General features: G+C 47.4%; 1 protein-coding gene across 1 annotated transcript in view; it reads left to right on the forward strand.

The window, feature by feature from the left end:
* Window positions 1–783: 783 nt before the first annotated feature.
* Window positions 784–26,448, forward strand: part of LOC135534756 (uncharacterized) — a gene marked incomplete at its 5' end in the record, with an annotated part of 29,344 nt that continues 3,679 nt past the window's right edge. The window contains 8 exons of the mRNA XM_064961639.1: window positions 784–953; window positions 11,245–11,402; window positions 11,668–11,856; window positions 12,213–12,302; window positions 12,677–12,766; window positions 13,179–13,301; window positions 13,622–13,753; window positions 13,876–13,992. Coding sequence (XP_064817711.1) covers window positions 784–953; window positions 11,245–11,402; window positions 11,668–11,856; window positions 12,213–12,302; window positions 12,677–12,766; window positions 13,179–13,301; window positions 13,622–13,753; window positions 13,876–13,992 — 1,069 coding nt within the window. The remainder of the gene's footprint in view (window positions 954–11,244; window positions 11,403–11,667; window positions 11,857–12,212; window positions 12,303–12,676; window positions 12,767–13,178; window positions 13,302–13,621; window positions 13,754–13,875; window positions 13,993–26,448) is intronic.

Here is a 26,448-nt window from a genome sequence, read left to right on the forward strand (position 1 = left end):
ATAGTAAAATATACATAGTGACATAGTATAGTAAAATATACATAGTCAACATACATAGTATAGTAAAATATTCATAATGACATAGTGACATAGTAAACATATAGTAAAATTGACATAGTGACATAGTAAAATATACATAGTGTGACATAGTAAAATATACATAGTGACAGACATAGTGACATAGAAAAATATACATAGTAACATAGTAAAATTGACATAGTAAAATATGCATAGTGACATAGTAAAATATACATAGTGACATAGTAAAATATACATAATGACATAGTAAAATATACATAGTGACATAGTAAAAAATACATAGTGACATAGTAAAATATACATAGTGACATAGTAAAATATACATAGTGACATAGTAAAATTGACAGTAAAATATACATAGTGACATAGTAAAACATACATAGTGACCTAGTAAAATATACATAGTGACATAGTATAATATACATAGTGACATAGTAAAATAAATACAAGAGTGTGAAAAAAATATGTCAAGGATATTTCATGCTGAAACCCTCATATTAAACAAAAATTGTATTCACTAAGTTGATGGTATATATTTAAGATAATGTTTTACAGCTTTGCCATACTCTCAGTATAAATTCTCTGTTGGGATTTTGGGGTGTTTTGTTGGCTCCCGAGTGGCGCAGCGGTCTAAGGCACTGCATCTCAGTTCAAAAGGTGTCACTATACTACCTGGTTTGAATCCAGGCTGTATCACATCTGGCTGTGATTCGGAGTCCCATGTGTACCCCCCCCCCCCATCAGTTATGGTGTTATTCTGATGTGTACCCCCATCAGTTATGACATCATCTTCTCCAACTGGCTGCTGATGTATCTGAGTGACGAGGAGCTGAGGTCACTAACAGAGAGGATGCTGGGATGGCTCCGCCTCGGAGGATACCTGTTTTTCAGGGAGTCCTGCAACCACCAATCAGGTACGAGCTTTAATTAATATCACCTGAATATCTATTGTGAGTCTTACAGTAATGACCCTCCTGTAGAGCTGAGAGGTTGCTGTCTAATGAATCCCTATACCCTCCTGTAGAGCTGAGAGGTTGCTGTCTGATGAATCCCTAGACCCTCCTGTAGAGCTGAGAGGTTATTGTCTAATGAATCCCTAGACCCTCCTGTAGAGCTGAGAGGTTACTGTCTGATGAATCCCTAGACCCTCCTGTAGAGCTGAGAGGTTATTGTCTAATGAATCCCTAGACCCTCCTGTAGAGCTGAGAGGTTACTGTCTGATGAATCCCTAGACCCTCCTGTAGAGCTGAGAGGTTACTGTCTGATGAATCCCTAGACCCTCCTGTAGAGCTGAGAGGTTATTGTCTAATGAATCCCTAGACCCTCCTGTAGAGCTGAGAGGTTGCTGTCTGATGAATCCCTAGACCCTCCTGTAGAGCTGAGAGGTTATTGTCTAATGAATCCCTAGACCCTCCTGTAGAGCTGAGAGGTTATTGTCTAATGAATCCCTAGACCCTCCTGTAGAGCTGAGAGGTTATTGTCTAATGAATCCCTAGACCCTCCTGTAGAGCTGAGAGGTTGCTGTCTAATGAATCCCTATACCCTCCTGTAGAGCTGAGAGGTTGCTGTCTGATGAATCCCTATACCCTCCTGTAGAGCTGAGAGGTTATTGTCTAATGAATCCTAGACCCTCCTGTAGAGCTGAGAGGTTGCTGTCTAATGAATCCCTAGACCCTCCTGTAGAGCTGAGAGGTTATTGTCTAATGAATCCCTAGACCCTCCTGTAGAGCTGAGAGGTTACTGTCTGATGAATCCCTAGACCCTCCTGTAGAGCTGAGAGGTTACTGTCTAATGAATCCCTAGACCCTCCTGTAGAGCTGAGAGGTTGCTGTCTAATGAATCCCTAGACCCTCCTGTAGAGCTGAGAGGTTATTGTCTAATGAATCCCTATACCCTCCTGTAGAGCTGAGAGGTTACTGTCTAATGAATCCCTATACCCTTCTATAGAGATGAGAGGTTACTGTCTAATGAATCCCTAGACCCTCCTGTAGAGCTGAGAGGTTGCTGTCTGATGAATCCCTAGACCCTCCTGTAGAGCTGAGAGGTTATTGTCTAATGAATCCCTAGACCCTCCTGTAGAGCTGAGAGGTTGCTGTCTAATGAATCCCTATACCCTCCTGTAGAGCTGAGAGGTTGCTGTCTGATGAATCCCTAGACCCTCCTGTAGAGCTGAGAGGTTATTGTCTAATGAATCCCTAGACCCTCCTGTAGAGCTGAGAGGTTGCTGTCTAATGAATCCCTAGACCCTCCTGTAGAGCTGAGAGGTTATTGTCTAATGAATCCCTAGACCCTCCTGTAGAGCTGAGAGGTTACTGTCTGATGAATCCCTAGACCCTCCTGTAGAGCTGAGAGGTTACTGTCTAATGAATCCCTAGACCCTCCTGTAGAGCTGAGAGGTTGCTGTCTAATGAATCCCTAGACCCTCCTGTAGAGCTGAGAGGTTATTGTCTAATGAATCCCTATACCCTCCTGTAGAGCTGAGAGGTTACTGTCTAATGAATCCCTATACCCTTCTATAGAGATGAGAGGTTACTGTCTAATGAATCCCTAGACCCTCCTGTAGAGCTGAGAGGTTACTGTCTGATGAATCCCTAGACCCTCCTGTAGAGCTGAGAGGTTATTGTCTAATGAATCCCTAGACCCTCCTGTAGAGCTGAGAGGTTGCTGTCTGATGAATCCCTAGACCCTCCTGTAGAGCTGAGAGGTTATTGTCTAATGAATCCCTAGACCCTCCTGTAGAGCTGAGAGGTTATTGTCTAATGAATCCCTAGACCCTCCTGTAGAGCTGAGAGGTTATTGTCTAATGAATCCCTAGACCCTCCTGTAGAGCTGAGAGGTTGCTGTCTAATGAATCCCTATACCCTCCTGTAGAGCTGAGAGGTTGCTGTCTGATGAATCCCTATACCCTCCTGTAGAGCTGAGAGGTTATTGTCTAATGAATCCCTAGACCCTCCTGTAGAGCTGAGAGGTTGCTGTCTAATGAATCCCTAGACCCTCCTGTAGAGCTGAGAGGTTATTGTCTAATGAATCCCTAGACCTCCTGTAGAGCTGAGAGGTTACTGTCTGATGAATCCCTAGACCCTCCTGTAGAGCTGAGAGGTTACTGTCTAATGAATCCCTAGACCCTCCTGTAGAGCTGAGAGGTTGCTGTCTAATGAATCCCTAGACCCTCCTGTAGAGCTGAGAGGTTACTGTCTAATGAATCCCTATACCCTCCTGTAGAGCTGAGAGGTTACTGTCTAATGAATCCCTAGACCCTCCTATAGAGATGAGAGGTTACTGTCTAATGAATCCCTATACCCTCCTGTAGAGCTGAGAGGTTACTGTCTGATGAATCCTAGACCCTCCTGTAGAGCTGAGAGGTTATTGTCTAATGAATCCCTAGACCCTCCTGTAGAGCTGAGAGGTTGCTGTCTAATGAATCCCTGTAGAGCTGAGACCCTCCTGATGAAGAGCTGAGAGGTTACTGTCTGATGAATCCCTAGACCCTCCTGTAGAGCTGAGAGGTTGCTGTCTAATGAATCCCTAGACCCTCCTGTAGAGCTGAGAGGTTACTGTCTGATGAATCCCTAGACCCTCCTGTAGAGCTGAGAGGTTGCTGTCTAATGAATCCCTAGACCCTCCTGTAGAGCTGAGAGGTTACTGTCTGATGAATCCCTAGACCCTCCTGTAGAGCTGGAGAGGTTACTGTCTGATGAATCCCTAGACCCTCCTGTAGAGCTGAGAGGTTACTGTCTGATGAATCCCTAGACCCTCCTGTAGAGCTGAGAGGTTACTGTCTGATGAATCCCTAGACCCTCCTGTAGAGCTGAGAGGTTACTGTCTGATGAATCCCTAGACCCTCCTGTAGAGCTGAGAGGTTATTGTCTAATGAATCCCTAGACCCTCCTGTAGAGCTGAGAGGGTTACTGTCCTGATGAATCCCTAGACCCTCCTGTAGAGCTGAGAGGTTATTGTCTAATGAATCCCTAGACCCTCCTGTAGAGCTGAGAGGTTACTGTCTAATGAATCCCTAGACCCTCCTGTAAGAGCTGAGAGGTTACTGTCTGATGAATCCCTAGACCCTCCTGTAGAGCTGAGAGGTTACTGTCTGATGAGACCCTCCTGTAGAGCTGAGAGGTTACTGTCTGATGAATCCCTATCCTGTAGAGCTGAGAGGTTACTGTCTAATGAATCCCTAGACCCTCCTGTAGAGCTGAGAGGTTACTGTCTGATGAATCCCTAGACCCTCCTGTAGAGATGAGAGGTTACTGTCTGATGAATCCCTAGACCCTCCTGTAGAGATGAGAGGTTACTGTCTAATGAATCCCTAGACCCTCCTGTAGAGCTGAGAGGTTACTGTCTAATGAATCCCTAGACCCTCCTGTAGAGCTGAGAGGTTGCTGTCTAATGAATCCCTAGACCCTCCTGTAGAGCTGAGAGGTTACTGTCTAATGAATCCCTAGACCCTCCTGTAGAGCTGAGAGGTTGCTGTCTGATGAATCCCTAGACCCTCCTGTAGAGATGAGAGGTTACTGTCTAATGAATCCCTAGACCCTCCTGTAGAGCTGAGAGGTTACTGTCTAATGAATCCCTAGACCCTCCTGTAGAGCTGAGAGGTTACTGTCTAATGAATCCCTAGACCCTCCTGTAGAGCTGAGAGGTTACTGTCTAATGAATCCCTAGACCCTTCTGTAGAGCTGAGAGGTTACTGTCTAATGAATCCCTATACCCTTCTGTAGAGATGAGAGGTTGATAGGTGGAAGCAACATGGTGATATACACTGCCCAAAAAAATAAAGGGAACACTAAAATAACACATCCTAGATCTGAATGAATGAAATATTCTTATTAAATACTTTTTCCTTTACATAGTTGAATGTGCTGACAACACACACAAAACTTATCAATGGAAATCAAATTTATCAACCCATGGAGATCTGGATTTGGAGTAACACTCAAAATTAAAGTGGAAAACCACACTACAGACTGATCCAACTTTGATGTAATGTCCTTAAAACAAGTCAAAATGAGGCTCAGTAGTGTGTGGCCTCCACGTGCCTGTATGAGGTTTGAGCAGACACATGCACATTTGTGGCCTGCTGGAGGTCATTTTGCAGGGTTCTGGCAGTGTCCTCCTGCTCCCTCCTTGCACAAAGGCGGAGGTAGCGGTCCTCCTGCTGGGTTGTTGCCCTCCTACGGCCTCCTCTACTTCTCCTGATGTACTGGCCTGTCTCCTGGTACTGGCTCCATGCTCTGACACTACGCTGACAGACACAGCAAACCTTCTTGCCACAGCTCGCATTGATGTGCCATCCTGGATGAGCTGCATAACCTGAGCCACTTGTGTGGGTTGTAGACTCCGTCTCATGCTACCACTAGAGTGAAAGCACCGCCAGCATTCAAAAGTGACCAAAACATCAGCCAGGAAGCATAGGAACTGAGAAGTGGTCTGTGGTCACCACCTGCAGAACCACTCATTTATTGGGGGTGTCTTGCTAATTGCATATAATTTCCACCTGTTGTCTATTCCATTTGCACAACAGCATGTGAAATGTATTGTCAATCAGTGTTGCTTCCTAAGTGGACAGTTTGATTTCACAGAAGTGTGATTGACTTGGAGTTACATTGTTTAAGTGTTCCCTTTATTTTTTTTGAGCAGTGTATCTACCCAGATACTCCTCTCACGCTGTCGTCCTCTCATAATTTAATACCTTACTAAACAAATCCCTATTCAGTCCACTTTCACCTTCATGAGTTACATACATTCACGTCAGACTATCTGTCTGTAAATTAAGCCTACTAGAGAGTGTGTGCACTCAGGCCTAGAGGGAAGCGAAAGTCATTCACATCACACACATTCATAGAAAATTGCAAAGTAAATCGTATTGGAATCGTGGTAGTTTCCTACATGGTCACTTTTATGATTACGAACAGACTATATAAGTAGTGAGTGGCGTTACAAACAGACTATTTGCAATGAAAATCGTCTTTGATTCGCGGAAGCGCCTCAGAATGCTGATTAGCGTATTAGCTCAATTTGGGCCTACCACCACAACAAAGCTAGTTAGCGTTGCTAGCTAACGACTCAGAATAAAGACCAAACTCACCCCTGGATGTGTCAATTGTCAACAACTGACCCAGAAAATCGCTGAACTGGAGGGTAGAGTGTCTATTCTTCATCAGATTAAAGGAGATGAACAGCTGATCGACTCTTTTCTTGAGTCTGCCAAAAACGTGGAGAACGAAGCCACTTGCCCATGGCTTGTCACCGCGGCCTCGGAAGAGTCTGCAGCTGTGAGACGTGCTTTGATCCCGCTAGAAGAGCCCTGGTCATTACCGGGAGCTACACTCAAGCACCCGGTCTGTTCCACTCCCTCTGCTCCAAATCAGGAGCCATGGATTACTGTACGGAAACAAAACAACCTTGGCAGGAAAACGCCAAGGCAAAGTGATGCCTTGGATTTGGGAAACAGATACAGGGTATCGGAAGAGTCTGAGATTTCTGGCTCTGGCCCAAAGAACAAAACAACTTTGCCCGGAAGCAAGTGATACCCCTGCCATTTAAACAATTTAAAACGAAACAGCTCTACAATTAGCCCCAAACAACTTTCTAGGAGGAAGATAACTCAAGAGAGACTGGCAAAAATTGACCAAGCAGTCCCTTATTGTGGGCTCATCTATGATCCAAAATGTTATTAGGAAAGCAGAGACCTTCTGTTACCCAGGTGCCCAGATCCAGGACATTGACTGTATGATCCCGCTACTCATTAGTGAACAACCGACTGCTTCAGGTATCACTGTCCATGTCAAATGATATTAAACTACAGGAAACTGAGTAACTTAAAAATGACTTTAAATCTCTGATTCATACTGTACTTAAATGAGGTAAACAATGCATTGTTTCAGGTCCACTCCCGTCTCCACGCTCTGCTGATAATCACTTCAGTCGTATACACCAGCTACACGTCTGGCTTAAAGGTTATTGTTGTTCAATAAACATACAACATGTGGACAATTTTACAGCTTTTCTACATCGACCAAATGTATTTCTCCGGGATGGATCACATCTGAATAGGTACAAGTATCCCTCTCCCTCAAGCCTGGCTCTCACTACAGCCTCATACAGGGCATGTGAGAATTGACAATATATAGCCATGGGGGTTGATACTCGGAATTGGTCGATTCCCCATCAGACTATTATCGGGTATAATGACAGAGTGGGTAGAATTGGACTCAGATGTTCTGTTAGCTGGGTATAATGACAGAGTGGGTAGAGGTGGACTCAGATGTTCTGTTAGCTTGGTATAATGACAGAGTGGGTAGAGGTGGACTCAGATGTTCTGTTAGCTGGGTATAATGACAGAGTGGGTAGAGGTGGACTCAGATGTTCTGTTAGCTGGGTATAATGACAGAGTGGGTAAGGGTGGACTGTGTAACTGATGCAATGGGTCCTATAACTGATTCAAGTATATTTAGACAGATCCTAATTGGTATGTCGAATTTTATGTCCCTTTTGATGGCACAGAAGGCTCTTCTTCTTCTCTCAGATCGTTCACAGCTTTGTGGAAGTTACCTGTGGCGCTGATGTTTAGGCCGATGTATGTATAGTTTTTTGTGTGCTCTGGGGCAACGGTGTCTAGATGGAATTTGTATTCGTGGTCCTGGCAACTGGACCTTATTTGGAACACCATTATTTTTGTCTTACTGAGATTTATTGTCAGAGCCCAGGTCTGGCAGAATCTGTGGAGAATATCTAGGCCCTCCTTGGTTGGGAATAGAAGCACCAGATCATCAGCAAACAGTAGACATTTGACTTCAGATTCTAGTAGGGTGAGGCCAGGTGCTGCAGACTATTCTAGTGCCCTTGCCAATTTGTTGATACAGTATATACAGTGCCTTACATGAAGTATTCGGCCCCCTTGAACTTTGCGACCTTTGCCACATTTCAGGCTTCAAACATAAAGATATAAAACTGTACTTTTTTGTGAAGAATCAACAACAAGTGGGACACAATCATGAAGTGGAATGACATTTATTGGATATTTCAAACTTTTTAACAAATCAAAAACTGAAAAATTGGGCGTGCAAAATTATTCAGCCCCCTTAAGTTAATACTTGTAGCGCCACCTTTTGCTGCGATTACAGCTGTAAGTCGCTTGGGGTATGTCTCTATCAGATTTGCACATCGAGAGACTGAAATTTTTTCCCATTCCTCCTTGCAAAACAGCTCGAGCTCAGTGAGGTTGGATGGAGAGCATTTGTGAACAGCAGTTTTCAGTTCTTTCCACAGATTCTCGATTGGATTCAGGTCTGGACTTTGACTTGGCCATTCTAACACCTCGATATGTTTATTTTTGAACCATTCCATTGTAGATTTTGCTTTATGTTTTGGGTCATTGTCTTGTTGGAAGACAAATCTCCGTCCCAGTCTCAGGTCTTTTGCAGACTCCATCAGGTTTTCTTCCAGAATGGTCCTGTATTTGGCTCCATCCATCTTCCTATCAATTTGAACCATCTTCCCTGTCCCTGCTGAAGAAAAGCAGGCCCAAACCATGATGCTGCCACCACCATGTTTGACAGTCGGGATGGTGTGCTCAGGGTGATGAGCTGTGTTGCTTTTACGCCAAACATAACGTTTTGCATTGTTGCCAAAAAGTTCAATTTTGGTTTCATCTGACCGGAGCACCTTCTTCCACATGTTTGGTGTGTCTCCCAGGTGGCTTGTGGCAAACTTTAAACAACACTTTTTATGGATATCTTTAAGAAATGGCTTTCTTCTTGCCACTCTTGGCCAGATCTGTGCAATATACGACTGATTGTTGTCCTATGGACAGAGTCTCCCACCTCAACTGTAGATCTCTGCAGTTCATCCAGAGTGATCATGGGCCTCTTGGCTGCATCTCTGATCAGTCTTCTCCTTGTATGAGCTGAAGGTTTAGAGGGACGGCCAGGTCTTGGTAGATTTGCAGTGGTCTGATACTCCTTCCATTTCAATATTATCGCTGCACAGTGCTCCTTGGGATGTTTAAACTTGGGAAATCTTTTGTATCCAAATCCGGCTTTAAACTTCTTCACAACAGTATCTCCGACCTGCCTGGTGTGTTCCTTGTTCTTCATGATGCTCTCTGCGCTTTTAACGGACCTCTGAGACTATCACAGTGCAGGTGAATTTATACGGAGACTTGATTACACACAGGTGGATTGTATTTATCATCATTAGTTATTTAGGTCAACATTGGATCATTCAGAGATCCTCACTGAACTTCTGGAGAGAGTTTGCTGCACTGAAAGTAAAGGGGCTGAATAATTTTGCACTGGGTTCTGTAACTGATGCAATGGGTCCTATAACTGATTCAAGTATATTTAGACATATCCTAATTGGTATGTTGTCATTGGGCTGATCAGTCCTTGGTTCCAAGTATTGGGAAATATGCCAAAGCTAAGTATGATGTTAAAGAGTTTTAGTATTCAATTGGAATTTGTTGTCTGTATATTTGATAATTTCATTGAGGATACCATCAACACCACAGGCCTTTTTGGGTTGGAGGGTTTTTATTTTGTCCTGTAACTCATTCAATGTAATTGGAGAATCCAGTGGGTTCTGGTAGTCTTTAATAGTTTATTCTAAGATCTGTATTTGATCATGTATATGTTTTTGCTCTCTATTCTTTGTTATAGAGCCAAAAAGATTGGAGAAGTGGTTTACCAATACATCTCCATTTTGGATAGATAATTCTTCGTGTTGTTGTTTGTTTAGTGTTTTCAAATTTTCCCAGAAGTGGTTAGAGTCTATGGATTCTTCATTTGCATTGAGCTGATTTCTGACATGCTGTTCCTTCTTTTTCCGTAGTGTATTTCTGTATTGTTTTAGTGATTCACCATAGTGAAGGCGTAGACTCAGGTTTTCCGGGTCTCTATGTTTTTGGTTGGACAGGTTTCTCAATTTCTTTCTTAGATTTTTGCATTCTTCATCAAACCATTTGTCATTATTGTTAATTTTCTTCGGTTTTCTATTTGAGATTTTTAGATTTGATAGAGAAGCTGAGAGGTCAAATATACTGTTGAGATTTTCTACTGCCAAGTTTACACCTTCACTATTACAGTGGAACGTTTTACCCAGGAAATTGTCTAAAAGGGATTGAATTTGTTGTTGCCTAATTGTTTTTTGGTAGGTTTCCAAACTGCATTCCTTCCATCTATAGCATTTCTTAATGTTACTCAGTTCCTTTGGCTTTGATGCCTCATGATTGAGTATTGCTCTGTTTAAGTAGACTGTGATTTTGCTGTGGTCTGATAGGGGTGTCAGTGGGCTGACTGTGAACGCTCTGAGAGACTCTGGGTTGAAGTCAGTGATAAAGTAGTCTTTATCAGTTCTACTGCCAAGAGATGAGCTATAGGTGTACCTACCAATAGGAGTCCCCTCAAAGCCTACCATTGACTATGTACATACCCAGCGTGCGACAGAGCTGCAGGAGTTGTGACCCGTTTTTGTTGGTTATGTTGTCATAGTTGTGCCTAGGGGGGCATATGTGGGAGGGAATGCTGTCACCTCCAGGCAGGTGTTTGTCCCCCTGTGTGCTGAGGGTGTCAGGTTCTTGTCCGGTTCTGGCATTGGGGATTCTAGTGGGGGGATATAGGTAGCACACAGGAGGACATTTTTCTCTGTTAGGATCATTTCCTTTTGAATTTCTAGCCAAATGTAGAATGTTCCTGTTTTGATTAATTTAATGGAGTGAGTTAGGTCTGCTCTATACCAAATTAGCATACCCCCTGAGTCCCTGAGTATGTGTGGCTTCCATGTTGAGGCCCTCTTTGCGGGGGTGGGGTGCATGGGGTGGGCAGGAGTGGCATAGGTCTGATCTGAGGGGGCCTAAATGGGGTGTGGGCATGGTTGACATGGGGGGGGGTGTTGATTGGTTGGGGTGGGGGTGTGGATGTGTCTGTGTGTACTGTGGTCTGGATGTAATTCCTCTTGGCGTGGGTCCTCTATGTGTAGGTCCAGGGGGGGGGGGGGTGGGTCCTGCGGGTCTGGGAGAGTGACTTGCTGGTCTGGGTGGGGTGTCTATTGATCTGTTGCTCCTGTGTGAAGAGTTGGTGATACGTTTGAGAGCGATGTCCTTTAGAGTCCGGGCAAAGGTGGGCACTGCTGCCTTGTAGAGGTGGACCTGGTTATAGAGGCTGTTCAAGTCCAGGTGTCTCTCTCTCTCTCTCTCTCTCTCTCTAGGTGACTATAAGAGGACCTTTAACCCCACCCACTACAGATCGTCGGCCCACTACAGTCACCTGGTGACAACAACACTGCGGGAGGAGTCAGAGGGGGCGGAGAAGCAGTTATTTGGCTTTGACATCGTGCTCAATAAAATCGTGCAGACATACATCAAGGTAGGCTGCCCTATTGCTACTGATTGTGTTGTGTCTCAACTAATGTAATGTCAGGCTGTTTGCTGTAGCCTGCTGTCTCTCTCTCTCTGTGTGTGTGTGTGTGTGTGTGTGTGTGTGTGTGTGTGTGTGTGTGTGTGTGTGTGTGTGTGTGTGTGTGTGTGTGTGTGTGTGTGTGTGTGTGTGTGTGTGTGTGTGTGTGTGTGTGTGTGTGTGTGTGTGTGTGTGTGTGTGTGATATCACTCTCCTCATATCTTCCCCTCTTCAGATGAAGAACAACCAGAACCAGGTGTGTTGGCTGTTGGAGAAGGTGGGTCGGGACACCGCCTGTCAAGAGGGCTTCAGAACCTTCCAGCAGTTCCTGGACAACCAGCAGTACACACGCAAAGGCATCCTGCGATACGAGAAGATGTTTGGGACAGGATACGTCAGCACTGGGGGACACAGCACTACCATGGTAGGGAGTCCTGCACACACTCACACGGGCATACACACACTCACGCATGCACACACACACACACACACACAGGTTTGGGACATCAAGACCCAGAGTAGAAAGGTTTGTGTTTTTCCTATGGACAGATGGATATGTGAACCACGACAAAGTTGAATAAAAATCACTGAACCATGAAAGGACAACACCCTGGAGAGGTTGTGTAGTTACTGTTTAGACTGGGTTTACACAGACTGCCACGGTACTGTGCTCTTTTAGCCTTCTCTATATCCAAATACCAAACGTGTGTGTAGTTATTATTGGGATGGATTTGACACTTTCTGTTTTTTTTATTTTTTTTATCTTTGTGGTTAAAAAAGGAGTTTGTTGACCTGCTGAACTTGAAGCCGGGGATGAAGGTGCTGGATGTGGGGTGTGGCATTGGTGGTGGAAACTTCTACATGGCAAAGGTCAGCCCCCAGTGACATTTAGTATCTAGGAGAAATGGTCCAGTCCACTATAAACACATTCACATGAGAAACGTGACATTTAGTATCTAGGAGAAATGGTCCAGTCCACTATAAACACATTCACATGAGAAACGTGGCATTTAGTATCTAGGAGAAATGGTCCAGTCCACTATAAACACATTCACATGAGAAACGTGACATTTAGTATCTAGGAGAAATGGTCCAGTCCACTATAAACACATTCACATTAGAAACGTGACATTTAGTATCTAGGGGAAATGGTCCAGTCCACTATAAACACATTCACATTAGAAACAATAGGATCGGGTTAGGTCATGTATCCCAATGATGATGACAATGATGATGTTATGCAGGCCTTCGGTGTGGAGGTGCTGGGCCTGGACCTGTCAGCCAACATGGTGGATATCGCCATGGAGAGGGCCAGGGAGGAGAAGCTTCCATCGGTGAGTCTGATTGGTCGTCATTTGCATGAGGTCATGTTGTTGCTCTCATCTGGAACTTGAACCTAAGGTAAAAGAGTTACTGGGTTTACAATGAGAAACATACTAGGTTAGAGTTACTGGGTTTACAATGAGAAACATACTAGGTTAGAGTTGATAGGTGAACAATGAGAAACATACTAGGTTATAAAGTTACTGGGTTTACAATGAGAAACATACTAGGTTATAGAGTTACTGGGTTTACAATGAGAAACATACTAGGTTAGAGTTTCTGACAACATTTCTGTTGTCGTGAAAATGTTACGTTCTAAATGTCTTTTTCTATGGTCAAGTTAATTGAAATATATTGAAATGCATTAGCAGTCTTATAGTTCAAGGTGCTTTAGTAACAGGTTTTGCCTGCTTATTCCTGCAGGTCCATTTCGAGGTGGCCGACGCCACTAAGAGAGAGTTCCCAGAAGGGTCGTTTGATGTGGTCTACAGTCGAGACACCATCCTGCACATCGACAACAAACTGGCACTGTTAAAACGCTTCCATGTGAGTGTGTGTGTGGTTGTGCACACACACACAACCGCACCACCACACACACACACACACACACAACCACACAACCACACACACACACACAACCACACAACCACACACACACAACCGCACAACCACACACACACACACAACCGCACAACCACACACACACACACACACACACACAACAAACACACAAACACACACAACCACACACACACACACACACACACAACCATACAACCACACACACCTTAACATCAATTCCAGACTGTATTATATTTTGCTGTCTGTTTTTACCAATCCAAAACGCCGTGTATCTTCATCTTCAGTCGTGGCTGAAGCCCGGTGGCCAGGTTCTGATCACTGACTACTGCTGTGGAGAGAAGCCCTGGACTCCTCAGTTCCAGGAGTACGTCAAGCAGAGAGGTTACATTCTCTACACCCCACCACAGTACGGCAAGGTAGGCCCAATCATAAACCTGCTAATACCCTGACAATATCACCCTGACCTGACGTTCACCACATACGTTATAGTACCTTAGAATTACATGTAACTCCATGGTCTGTGACTGTCTGTCTGCAGTTTCTCCAGCAGGCAGGTTTCTCTAACGTACGTGCTGAGGACAGGACAGCTCAGTTCACGCAGGTGATCCAGACAGAGCTGGAGAGAGCAGCAGCCATGAAAGACGAGTTCATTAAGGTAAATCGTGTACTCTCTTTCATTCTCTCTCTCTCCCTCCCTCTCTCACTCACAAACCGTTGTAATAGTATAGGATTTCTTTAACGCGTCGGACGCAAAGGATTCACTTCAGATACCGGACAAGGAACAAATCCCCATTAGTTGTCATGAAGAAGAGACTGAGATATCGGGGTCGTAGGTCAGGGTAAGAATCCGTAAGGCGAGCGAGTAACCCGCCTCTACCTTCCATACTATTAGCCAACGTGCAATCATTGGATAAGATACGGGATGAGCTCCGATCAAGACTATCCTACCAACGGGACATTCAAAACAGTAATATCGTATGTTTCACCTAGTCGTGGCTGAACGGGGAAAATCAAATCAAATCAAATTTTATTTGTCACATACACATGGTTAGCAGATGTTAATGCGAGTGTAGCGAAATGCTTGTGCTTCTAGTTCCGACAATGCAGTAATATGTACATCAGGATATATGAATGAGTGATGGTACAGAGCAGCATAGGCAAGATACAGTAGATGGTATCGAGTACAGTATATACATGTGAGATGAGTATGTAAACAAAGTGGCATAGTTAAAGTGGCTAGTGATACATGTATTACATAAGGATGCAGTCGATGATATAGAGTACAGTATATACGTATGCATATGAGATGAATAATGTAGGGTAAGTAACATTATATAAGGTAGCATTGTTTAAAGTGGCTAGTGATATATTTACATCATTTCCCATCAATTCCCATTATTAAAGTGGCTGGAGTTGAGTCAATGTGTTGGCAGCACCACTCAATGTTAGTGGTGGCTGTTTAACAGTCTGATGGCCTTGAGATAGAAGCTGTTTTTCAGTCTCTCGGTCCCAGCTTTGATGCACCTGTACTGACCTCGCCTTCTGGATGATAGCGGGGTGAACAGGCAGTGGCTCGGGTGGTTGATGTCCTTGATGATCTTTATGGCCTTCCTGTAACATCGGGTGGTGTAGGTGTCCTGGAGGGCAGGTAGTTTGCCCCCGGTGATGCGTTGTGCAGACCTCACTACCCTCTGGAGAGCCTTACGGTTGAGGGCGGAGCAGTTGCCGTACCAGGCGGTGATACAGCCCGCCAGGATGCTCTCGATTGTGCATCTGTAGATGTTTGTGAGTGCTTTTGGTGACAAGCCTGTCAGGACCCGGTTTTGAACCTGGGTCTCCGGAGTGAGACTGAGCCACTGAGCCACGAATAGACAGCAGAACCCAGAAGATGAGGCAGACACAGCAGTACTTAAGACGGTGTATTTAATAAAGAAAAAATCCTAAAATACAAAAAATGGCAAATCCAAAAGGTGGTAGGTAAAACACAAAAAGACCTCAAAAGAAACTCACCAAAAATAAACAAAAACAAAAAACAGAATACCACAAGAACGTCACCCGGAATCGACAAGAGCACACAGAACACTAGGCAGGGTGCTAACATACAAACACAGAGCACAGAACAGAGGGAAACTAAGGGTTTAAATACACTCAGGGGAAACGAGACACAGGTGCAAATAATAATGGGGAACAAGGGAAAAACATAAGGACAAAAAGCACAATGGGGGCATCTAGTGACCAACAACCGGAACAATCCTGGCCAAATCCTGACAGAATCCCCCCCCTAGGAACGGCTCCTGACGTTCCTACCAGCTCTCTCAGGGTGGAGGGCCCTGAACTGACGAATGAGGTCAGGGTCCAGTATGTCTCTGGCAGGAACCCAGGAGCGCTCCTCAGGACCGTAGCCTTCCCAGTCCACCAGATACTGCCAGGACCGCTGCACCCGGCGGGAGTCCAGTATCCGATGGACGGTATAAGCCGGCTGGCCTCCAATGACACGAGGCGGAGGGGGAGGTCTGTCTGCCGGGACAAGGGGAGAAAAACAACAGGTTTTAACAAGGAAATGTGAAATGTGGGATTAATCTTAAGGGATCTGGGTAAGTGTAGGCGATAAGAAACTGGGTTAACTCTCCTGGCAACCTTAAAGGGACCGATGTATTTTTGGGACAGCTTGCGAGACTCCACCCGTAGTGGTAAGTCTCTTGTGGAGAGCCAGACTCTCTGGCCGGGGCGCAGGGTAGGCCCGGGACGGCGACGTCTGTTGGCTTGTTGTTGGTACCTCTGTGAGGAACGCATAAGATTAAGACGGGTCTTCCTCCACATAAGCCGACAGCGTCTGACGAACTTCAAGGCTGAAGGCACTCTGACTTCTGCCTCCTGGTCCGGGAACAATGGAGGAGCATAGCCAAACTGACACTCGTGCGGGGACATACCAGTGGAGGAGGAGCGCAAGGTGTTGTGCGCGTATTCGGCCCAAACAATAAAGGATGACCATGTGGACGGGTTGTCACGAGTCATACATCGGAGGGTGGTTTCCAGCTCTTGATTCATCCTCTCTGTTTGGCCGTTGGACTCCGGATGGTACCCTGAAGATAGACTGGCAGAAGCCCCCATGAGTTGGCAGAAGGCCTTCCAAAACCTTGAGGCGAACTGGGGACCTCTGTCAGAAACCACATCTTGAGGAATGCCGAAGACTCGGAACACATGATTAATTACCAACTCAGCCGTTTCCTTGGCAGAAGGTAACTTAGTCAGAGAGACGAACCTGGCCGCCTTTGAAAACCTGTCGATTATGACTAGAATAGTAGTATTGCCATGGGATGGAGGAAGTCCAGTAATAAAGTCCAATGAGATATGGGACCAGGGTCTGTGGGGAACAGGTAAAGGGTGAAGGAGTCCTTGAGGGCGGAGGTGAGAAGATTTGCCCTGGCAGCACACGGGGCAGGCATTGACGAAAGTGGCAACGTCTTCTCTTATGGTAGGCCACCAGAACTTACGCTGGATGAACTCCAAGGTGCGACCTACGCCCGGATGACAGGTGAGGCGAGAGGAGTGCCCCCACAGAAGGACCTGAGTCCTCACTGCCTTGGGGACAAACAACCGATTGGCAGGACCTCCTTTCGGGTCCGGTTCGCTAGCTTGAGCACGTCTCACGGTATCCTCAACTTGCCACGAGATCGGAGCCACAATCTTAGCCGCAGGAAGGACAGGCATGTCCGTGTCATCTCGAATGGCAGGAGCGTAGACTCGGGACAGGGCATCCGGTTTGAGATTCTTCGACCCGGGCCGATAGGTGAGGATAAACTGGAATCGATTGAAGAAAAGAGACCATCTAGCTTGTCTAGAGTTCAACCGCTTCGCCTGCTGGATATACTCCAGATTTTTGTGGTCCGTAAGCACTTGAAACGGGTGAGAAGCCCCTCGAGCCAGTGTCTCCATTCCTTCAATGCCATCTTAACCGCTAGGAGTTCACGATCCCCCACATCGTAGTTCCTCTCAGTCGGGGTAAGCCGGTGTGAGAAGAAAGCGCACGGATGAAGCTTCTTGTCTTCACCCCTCTGAGACAGGACAGCTCCAACACCAACCTCTGATGCGTCTACCTCCACCACAAATGGTTCATCCGTAGTCGGTAGTATCAGGATGGGAGCAGAGAGAACGCGCTGCTTGAGTCCTTGGAAGGCCGTCTCAGCTTCTCTTCCCCACAAAAACCTTGCATTGCCACCTTTGGTTAAAGCTGAGAGAGGAGCTGCCACCAAGCTGAAGTTCTTGATGAACTTGCTTTAAAAGTTTGTGAAGCCCAGGAAACGCTGAACATCCTTAACGGATTTGGGGGTGGGCCAATCCGCTACCGCCCCTACCTTTCTGGGGTCCATTTGGACTCGACCGGGTTCCACTACAAATCCCAGGAATTGTACTCGGGATGAATGGAATTCACATTTTTCCGGCTTAACGTACAGATGGCTGTCTAGGAGGCGTTTGAGTACTTGTCTGACATGCTTAGTGTGTTCTTGAAGGGAGCTCGAAAAGATGAGGATGTCATCCAAGTAAACGAACACAAATATGTTAAGCATATCCCTAAGCACATCGTTTATGAGTGCTTGGAACACCGCTGGGGCGTTGGTCAGGCCGAAGGGCATCACCAAGTATTCATAGTGACCAGTAGGCGTGTTGAAAGCGGTCTTCCACTCGTCACCAGGTCTGATCCGCACAAGATGGTATGCGTTCCGCAGGTCAAGCTTAGTGAAAACAACTGCTTCCTGGAGCAGCTCAAGGCTGTGGCCATAAGGGGTAGCGGGTAACGGTTACGGACGGTTATGGCATTGAGGCCCCGGTAGTCGATGCAAGGACGTAATCCACCGTCTTTCTTGGCCACAAAGAAAAACCCTGCTCCCGCCGGGGAGGTGGATGGACGCATGAGGCCTGCTTCCAGAGCGTCCTTGATGTAGGTATCCATAGCAGCTCGTTCGGGTGGAGATAGGGAAAAGATCCGACCCCTGGGGGGGCAAGTGCCCGGAAACAGGTCGATGGGGCAATCATAAGGTCTATGGGGTGGTAGCATGGTGGCCCTCTGTTTGCTAAACACCAGTTTGAGGTCATGGTAACACTCGGGAACTCGGGTCAGGTCGATGGATTCTAAGTCGATGTGAGGGTTATGGCTGTGAAGCCAGGGGTATTCAAGGACGAGAGGGAACTCGGAACAGGAGATCAAATGAAAGTTCATCAATTCCTGGTGTTGTGAAACTGAAAGTCGCAAGGAGGTAGTGACATGAGTGACAAGTCCAGATCCCAAAGGGCTTCCATCCAATGTAGTAACCCTCATGGGGTCACTTAGAGGTTCAGAGGGAACGCCATTCTCCTTCGCCCAGACACCATCCATGAAGTTACCTGCGGCTCCAGAGTCTACCAAGGCTTGAAGGTGAAGCTTGTGGTTGTCCCAGGAGAGGGTGACTGGAATGAGCAGACGGGAGTTGGACGGATGGGAGGAGGTTATGTTTCCCGTTACAGTTCCCAACGGTCTGTACGGGACAAAGCGTTTCCCTGGAGCCCGGGACACGTGGAACGGAAATGGCCCGGTTTGCCGCAATATAGACAGCGTCGCTCCCTCATCCGGCGGTCTCTCTCAGCCTGGGAGATGCGTCCAATCTGCATGGGTTCCGGTTGTGCCAGCGATGATAAAGGTGGGGACTCGGAGCTGGGACTGATAGGGGCTAGAGGTCTACGGTTGAGTTCTCTCTCTCAGACGCTGGTCAATGCGTGAGGCCAACTTGATCAGGGACTCGAGATTGTCCGGTGGTTCCCGAGTGGCCAGTTCATCTTGGATAGTGTCGGAAAGGCCTTTCAGAAAGCACACCGTGAGCGCCTCGTTGTTCCAGCCACTCGCTGCTGCCACCGTGCGGAACTGGATGGCATAGTCCGTCACGCTGCGCCAACCTTGATGGAGAGTCAGGAGCTGTTTGGCTGAGTCAGAACCACTGCTTGGGCCTTGGAACACTCGTTTGAATTCCTCAGCAAAGGCAGAGTAGCTGGCACAGCAGGAACTATGGGCATCACACAGCAGTAGCCCAGGCCAGGGCTTTTTCCGACAGCAGGGTGATGATATATGCGATCTTAGACCAGTCGGTGGGAAACGACGAGGGTTGCAGCTCGAAGGAGAGAGAACATTGAGTGAGAAACCCTTTACAAGCACTTGGATCACCTGAGAACCGTTGGGGAGGTGGAAGACGAGGTTCAGCCAGGGGTTAACTGCCATGGGTACGTGAACCTGAGGTACTGGAACGGGAACTGTTGCCGGGGTAAGTCGATCAGATATTTGCTTAATGGAAGTCAGCATCTCCGACAGAAGATGAGAATGTCTAGCCATTAAGGCCTCTTGCTGAACCAGGGCGGCTTCGTGGCGTTGGACAGTCTCCTGGTGGTGGAACAGCGTGGAAAAAGGTCCTGGGAACTGGCTGCCTCTGGGTTCATTTTTGGCTCTGTGTTTCTGTCAGGACCCGGTTTCGAACCTGGGTCTCCGGAGTGAGAAACAGTCACTTAACCAACTGAGCCATGAATAGACAGCAGAACCCAGAAGATGAGGCAGACACAGCAGTACTTAAGACGGTGTATTTAATAAAGAAAAAATCCTAAAATACAAAAAATGGCAAATCCAAAAGGTGGTAGGTAAAACACAAAAAGACCTCAAAAGAAACTCACCAAAAATAAACAAAAACAAAAAACAGAATACCACAAGAACGTCACCCGGAATCGACAAGAGCACACAGAACACTAGGGCAGGGTGCTAACATACAAACACAGAGCACAGAACAGAGGGAAACTAAGGGTTTAAATACACTCAGGGGAAACGAGACACAGGTGCAAATAATAATGGGGAACAAGGGAAAAACATAAGGACAAAAAGCACAATGGGGGCATCTAGTGACCAACAACCGGAACAATCCTGGCCAAATCCTGACAGAATCCCCCCCCTAGGAACGGCTCCTGACGTTCCTACCAGCTCTCTCAGGGTGGAGGGCCCTGAACTGACGAATGAGGTCAGGGTCCAGTATGTCTCTGGCAGGAACCCAGGAGCGCTCCTCAGGACCGTAGCCTTCCCAGTCCACCAGATACTGCCAGGACCGCTGCACCCGGCGGGAGTCCAGTATCCGATGGACGGTATAAGCCGGCTGGCCTCCAATGACACGAGGCGGAGGGGGAGGTCTGTCTGCCGGGACAAGGGGAGAAAAAACAACAGGTTTTAACAAGGAAATGTGAAATGTGGGATTAATCTTAAGGGATCTGGGTAAGTGTAGGCGATAAGAAACTGGGTTAACTCTCCTGGCAACCTTAAAGGACCGATGTATTTTTGGGACAGCTTGCGAGACTCCACCCGTAGTGGTAAGTCTCTTGTGGAGAGCCAGACTCTCTGGCCGGGCGCAGGGTAGGCCCGGGACGGCGACGTCTGTTGGCTTGTTGTTGGTACCTCTGTGAGGAACGCATAAGATTAAGACGGGTCTTCCTCCACATAAGCCGACAGCGTCTGACGAACTTCAAGGCTGAAGGCACTCTGACTTCTGCCTCCTGGTCCGGGAACAATGGAGGAGCATAGCCAAACTGACACTCGTGCGGGGACATACCAGTGGAGGAGGAGCGCAAGGTGTTGTGCGCGTATTCGGCCCAAACAATAAAGGATGACCATGTGGACGGGTTGTCACGAGTCATACATCGGAGGGTGGTTTCCAGCTCTTGATTCATCCTCTCTGTTTGGCCGTTGGACTCCGGATGGTACCCTGAAGATAGACTGGCAGAAGCCCCCATGAGTTGGCAGAAGGCCTTCCAAAACCTTGAGGCGAACTGGGGACCTCTGTCAGAAACCACATCTTGAGGAATGCCGAAGACTCGGAACACATGATTAATTACCAACTCAGCCGTTTCCTTGGCAGAAGGTAACTTAGTCAGAGAGACGAACCTGGCCGCCTTTGAAAACCTGTCGATTATGACTAGAATAGTAGTATTGCCATGGGATGGAGGAAGTCCAGTAATAAAGTCCAATGAGATATGGGACCAGGGTCTGTGGGGAACAGGTAAAGGGTGAAGGAGTCCTTGAGGGCGGAGGTGAGAAGATTTGCCCTGGCAGCACACGGGGCAGGCATTGACGAAAGTGGCAACGTCTTCTCTTATGGTAGGCCACCAGAACTTACGCTGGATGAACTCCAAGGTGCGACCTACGCCCGGATGACAGGTGAGGCGAGAGGAGTGCCCCCACAGAAGGACCTGAGTCCTCACTGCCTTGGGGACAAACAACCGATTGGCAGGACCTCCTTTCGGGTCCGGTTCGCTAGCTTGAGCACGTCTCACGGTATCCTCAACTTGCCACGAGATCGGAGCCACAATCTTAGCCGCAGGAAGGACAGGCATGTCCGTGTCATCTCGAATGGCAGGAGCGTAGACTCGGGACAGGGCATCCGGTTTGAGATTCTTCGACCCGGGCCGATAGGTGAGGATAAACTGGAATCGATTGAAGAAAAGAGACCATCTAGCTTGTCTAGAGTTCAACCGCTTCGCCTGCTGGATATACTCCAGATTTTTGTGGTCCGTAAGCACTTGAAACGGGTGAGAAGCCCCCTCGAGCCAGTGTCTCCATTCCTTCAATGCCATCTTAACCGCTAGGAGTTCACGATCCCCACATCGTAGTTCCTCTCAGTCGGGGTAAGCCGGTGTGAGAAGAAAGCGCACGGATGAAGCTTCTTGTCTTCACCCCTCTGAGACAGGACAGCTCCAACACCAACCTCTGATGCGTCTACCTCCACCACAAATGGTTCATCCGTAGTCGGTAGTATCAGGATGGGAGCAGAGAACGCGCTGCTTGAGTCCTTGGAAGGCCGTCTCAGCTTCTCTTCCCCACAAAAACCTTGCATTGCCACCTTTGGTTAAAGCTGAGAGGAGCTGCCACCAAGCTGAAGTTCTTGATGAACTTGCTTTAAAAGTTTGTGAAGCCCAGGAAACGCTGAACATCCTTAACGGATTTGGGGTGGGCCAATCCGCTACCGCCCCTACCTTTCTGGGGTCCATTTGGACTCGACCGGGTTCCACTACAAATCCCAGGAATTGTACTCGGGATGAATGGAATTCACATTTTCCGGCTTAACGTACAGATGGCTGTCTAGGAGGCGTTTGAGTACTTGTCTGACATGCTTAGTGTGTTCTTGAAGGAGCTCGAAAAGATGAGGATGTCATCCAAGTAAACGAACACAAATATGTTAAGCATATCCCTAAGCACATCGTTTATGAGTGCTTGGAACACCGCTGGGGCGTTGGTCAGGCCGAAGGGCATCACCAAGTATTCATAGTGACCAGTAGGCGTGTTGAAAGCGGTCTTCCACTCGTCACCAGGTCTGATCCGCACAAGATGGTATGCGTTCCGCAGGTCAAGCTTAGTGAAAACAACTGCTTCCTGGAGCAGCTCGAAGGCTGTGGCCATAAGGGGTAGCGGGTAACGGTTACGGACGGTTATGGCATTGAGGCCCCGGTAGTCGATGCAAGGACGTAATCCACCGTCTTTCTTGGCCACAAAGAAAAACCCTGCTCCCGCCGGGGAGGTGGATGGACGCATGAGGCCTGCTTCCAGAGCGTCCTTGATGTAGGTATCCATAGCAGCTCGTTCGGGTGGAGATAGGGAAAGATCCGACCCCTGGGGGGCAAGTGCCCGGAAACAGGTCGATGGGGCAATCATAAGGTCTATGGGGTGGTAGCATGGTGGCCCTCTGTTTGCTAAACACCAGTTTGAGGTCATGGTAACACTCGGGAACTCGGGTCAGGTCGATGGATTCTAAAGACTCGGGAGTAGAACTCGGGGAATTCTGGAAAATACAAGTAGCTTGGCACGTAGGACCCCACTGCTTGATAGTGCCCACAGACCAGTCGATGTGAGGGTTATGGCTGTGAAGCCAGGGGTATTCAAGGACGAGAGGGAACTCGGAACAGGAGATCAAATGAAAGTTCATCAATTCCTGGTGTTGTGAAACTGAAAGTCGCAAGGAGGTAGTGACATGAGTGACAAGTCCAGATCCCAAAGGGCTTCCATCCAATGTAGTAACCCTCATGGGGTCACTTAGAGGTTCAGAGGGAACGCCATTCTCCTTCGCCCAGACACCATCCATGAAGTTACCTGCGGCTCCAGAGTCTACCAAGGCTTGAAGGTGAAGCTTGTGGTTGTCCCAGGAGAGGGTGACTGGAATGAGCAGACGGGAGTTGGACGGATGGGAGGAGGTTATGTTTCCCGTTACAGTTCCCAACGGTCTGTACGGGACAAAGCGTTTCCCTGGAGCCCGGGACACGTGGAACGGAAATGGCCCGGTTTGCCGCAATATAGACAGCGTCGCTCCCTCATCCGGCGGTCTCTCTCAGCCTGGGAGATGCGTCCAATCTGCATGGGTTCCGGTTGTGCCAGCGATGATAAAGGTGGGGACTCGGAGCTGGGACTGATAGGGGCTAGAGGTCTACGGTTGAGTTCTCTCTCTCAGACGCTGGTCAATGCGTGAGGCCAACTTGATCAGGGACTCGAGATTGTCCGGTGGTTCCCGAGTGGCCAGTTCATCTTGGATAGTGTCGGAAAGGCCTTTCAGAAAGCACACCGTGAGCGCCTCGTTGTTCCAGCCACTCGCTGCTGCCACCGTGCGGAACTGGATGGCATAGTCCGTCACGCTGCGCCAACCTTGATGGAGAGTCAGGAGCTGTTTGGCTGAGTCAGAACCACTGCTTGGGCCTTGGAACACTCGTTTGAATTCCTCAGCAAAGGCAGAGTAGCTGGCACAGCAGGAACTATGGGCATCCCACACAGCAGTAGCCCAGGCCAGGGCTTTTCCGACAGCAGGGTGATGATATATGCGATCTTAGACCAGTCGGTGGGAAACGACGAGGGTTGCAGCTCGAAGGAGAGAGAACATTGAGTGAGAAACCCTTTACAAGCACTTGGATCACCTGAGAACCGTTGGGGAGGTGGAAGACGAGGTTCAGCCAGGGGTTAACTGCCATGGGTACGTGAACCTGAGGTACTGGAACGGGAACTGTTGCCGGGGTAAGTCGATCAGATATTTGCTTAATGGAAGTCAGCATCTCCGACAGAAGATGAGAATGTCTAGCCATTAAGGCCTCTTGCTGAACCAGGGCGGCTTCGTGGCGTTGGACAGTCTCCTGGTGGTGGAACAGCGTGGAAAAAGGTCCTGGGAACTGGCTGCCTCTGGGTTCATTTTTGGCTCTGTGTTTCTGTCAGGACCCGGTTTTGAACCTGGGTCTCCGGAGTGAGAAACAGTCACTTAACCAACTGAGCCATGAATAGACAGCAGAACCCAGAAGATGAGGCAGACACAGCAGTACTTAAGACGGTGTATTTAATAAAGAAAAATCCTAAAATACAAAAAATGGCAAATCCAAAAGGTGGTAGGTAAAACACAAAAAGACCTCAAAAGAAACTCACCAAAAATAAACAAAAACAAAAAACAGAATACCACAAGAACGTCACCCGGAATCGACAAGAGCACACAGAACACTAGGGCAGGGTGCTAACATACAAACACAGAGCACAGAACAGAGGGAAACTAAGGGTTTAAATACACTCAGGGGAAACGAGACACAGGTGCAAATAATAATGGGGAACAAGGGAAAAACATAAGGACAAAAAGCACAATGGGGGCATCTAGTGACCAACAACCGGAACAATCCTGGCCAAATCCTGACAAAGCCAAATTTCTTCAGCCTCCTGAGGTTGAAGAGGCGCTGCTGCGCCTTCTTCACGATGCTGTCTGTGTGAGTGGACCAATTCAGTTTGTCTGTGATGTGTATGCCGAGGAACTTAAAACTTGCTACCCTCTCCACTACTGTTCCATCGATGTGGATAGGTGGGTGTTCCCTCTGCTGTTTCCTGAAGTCCACAATCATCTCCTTAGTTTTGTTGACGTTGAGTGTGAGGTTATTTTCCTGACACCACACTCCAAGGGCCCTCACCTCCTCCCTGTAGGCCGTCTCGTCGTTGTTGGTAATCAAGCCTACCACTGTTGTGTCGTCCGCAAACTTGATGATTGAGTTGGAGGCGTGCGTGGCCACGCAGTCGTGGGTGAACAGGGAGTACAGGAGAGGGCTCAGAACGCACCCTTGTGGGGCCCCAGTGTTGAGGATCAGCGGGGAGGAGATGTTGTTACCTACCCTCACCACCTGGGGGCGGCCCGTCAGGTAGTCCAGTACCCAGTTGCACAGGGCGGGGTCAAGACCCAGGGTCTCGAGCTTGATGATAGGCTTGGAGGGTACTATGGTGTTGAATGCCGAGCTGTAGTCGATGAACAGCATTCTCACATAGGAATTCCTCTTGTCCAGATGGGTTAGGGCAGTGTGCAGTGTGGTTGAGATTGCATCGTCTGTGGACCTATTTGGGCGGTAAGCAAATTGGAGTGGGTCTAGGGTGTCAGGTAGGGTGGAGGTGATATGGTCCTTGACTAGTCTCTAGACCATAACAACACTGTCATCTCAGATTTTCAAAATATGCTTTTCAACCATAACTACACAAGCATTTGTGTAAGAGTATTGATAGCTAGCATAGCATTAAGCCTAGCATTCAGCAGGCAACATTTTCACAAAAACAAGAAAAGCATGCAAATAAAATCATTTACCTTTGAAGAACTTTGGATGTTTTCAATGAGGAGACTCTCAGTTAGATAGCAAATGTTCAGTTTTTCCAAAAAGATTATTTGTGTAGGAGAAATCGCTCCGTTTTGTTCATCGCGTTTGGATAAGAAAAAACCCCGAAAATTCAGTAATTACAGCGCCAAACTTTTTTCCAAATTAAATCCATAATATCGACAGAAACATGGCAAACGTTGTTTAGAATCAATCCTCAAGGTGTTTGTCACATATCTATTCGATGATAAATCATTCGTGGCAGTTGCCTTTCTCCTCTGAACCTAATGGAAAAGTGGACGCAGCTGGAGATTGCGCAATAATTTCGACAGAGGACCCCAAGCGGACACCTGGTAAATGTAGTCTCTTATGGTCAATCTTCCAATGATATACCTACAAATACGTCACAATGCTGCAGACACCTTGGGGAAACGACAGAAAGTATTGGCTAATTCCTGGCGCATTCACA

The sequence above is a fragment of the Oncorhynchus masou genome, unplaced genomic scaffold (genome assembly GCF_036934945.1).
Source record: "Oncorhynchus masou masou isolate Uvic2021 unplaced genomic scaffold, UVic_Omas_1.1 unplaced_scaffold_3928, whole genome shotgun sequence".
Classification (NCBI taxonomy): Eukaryota; Metazoa; Chordata; class Actinopteri; order Salmoniformes; family Salmonidae; genus Oncorhynchus; species Oncorhynchus masou.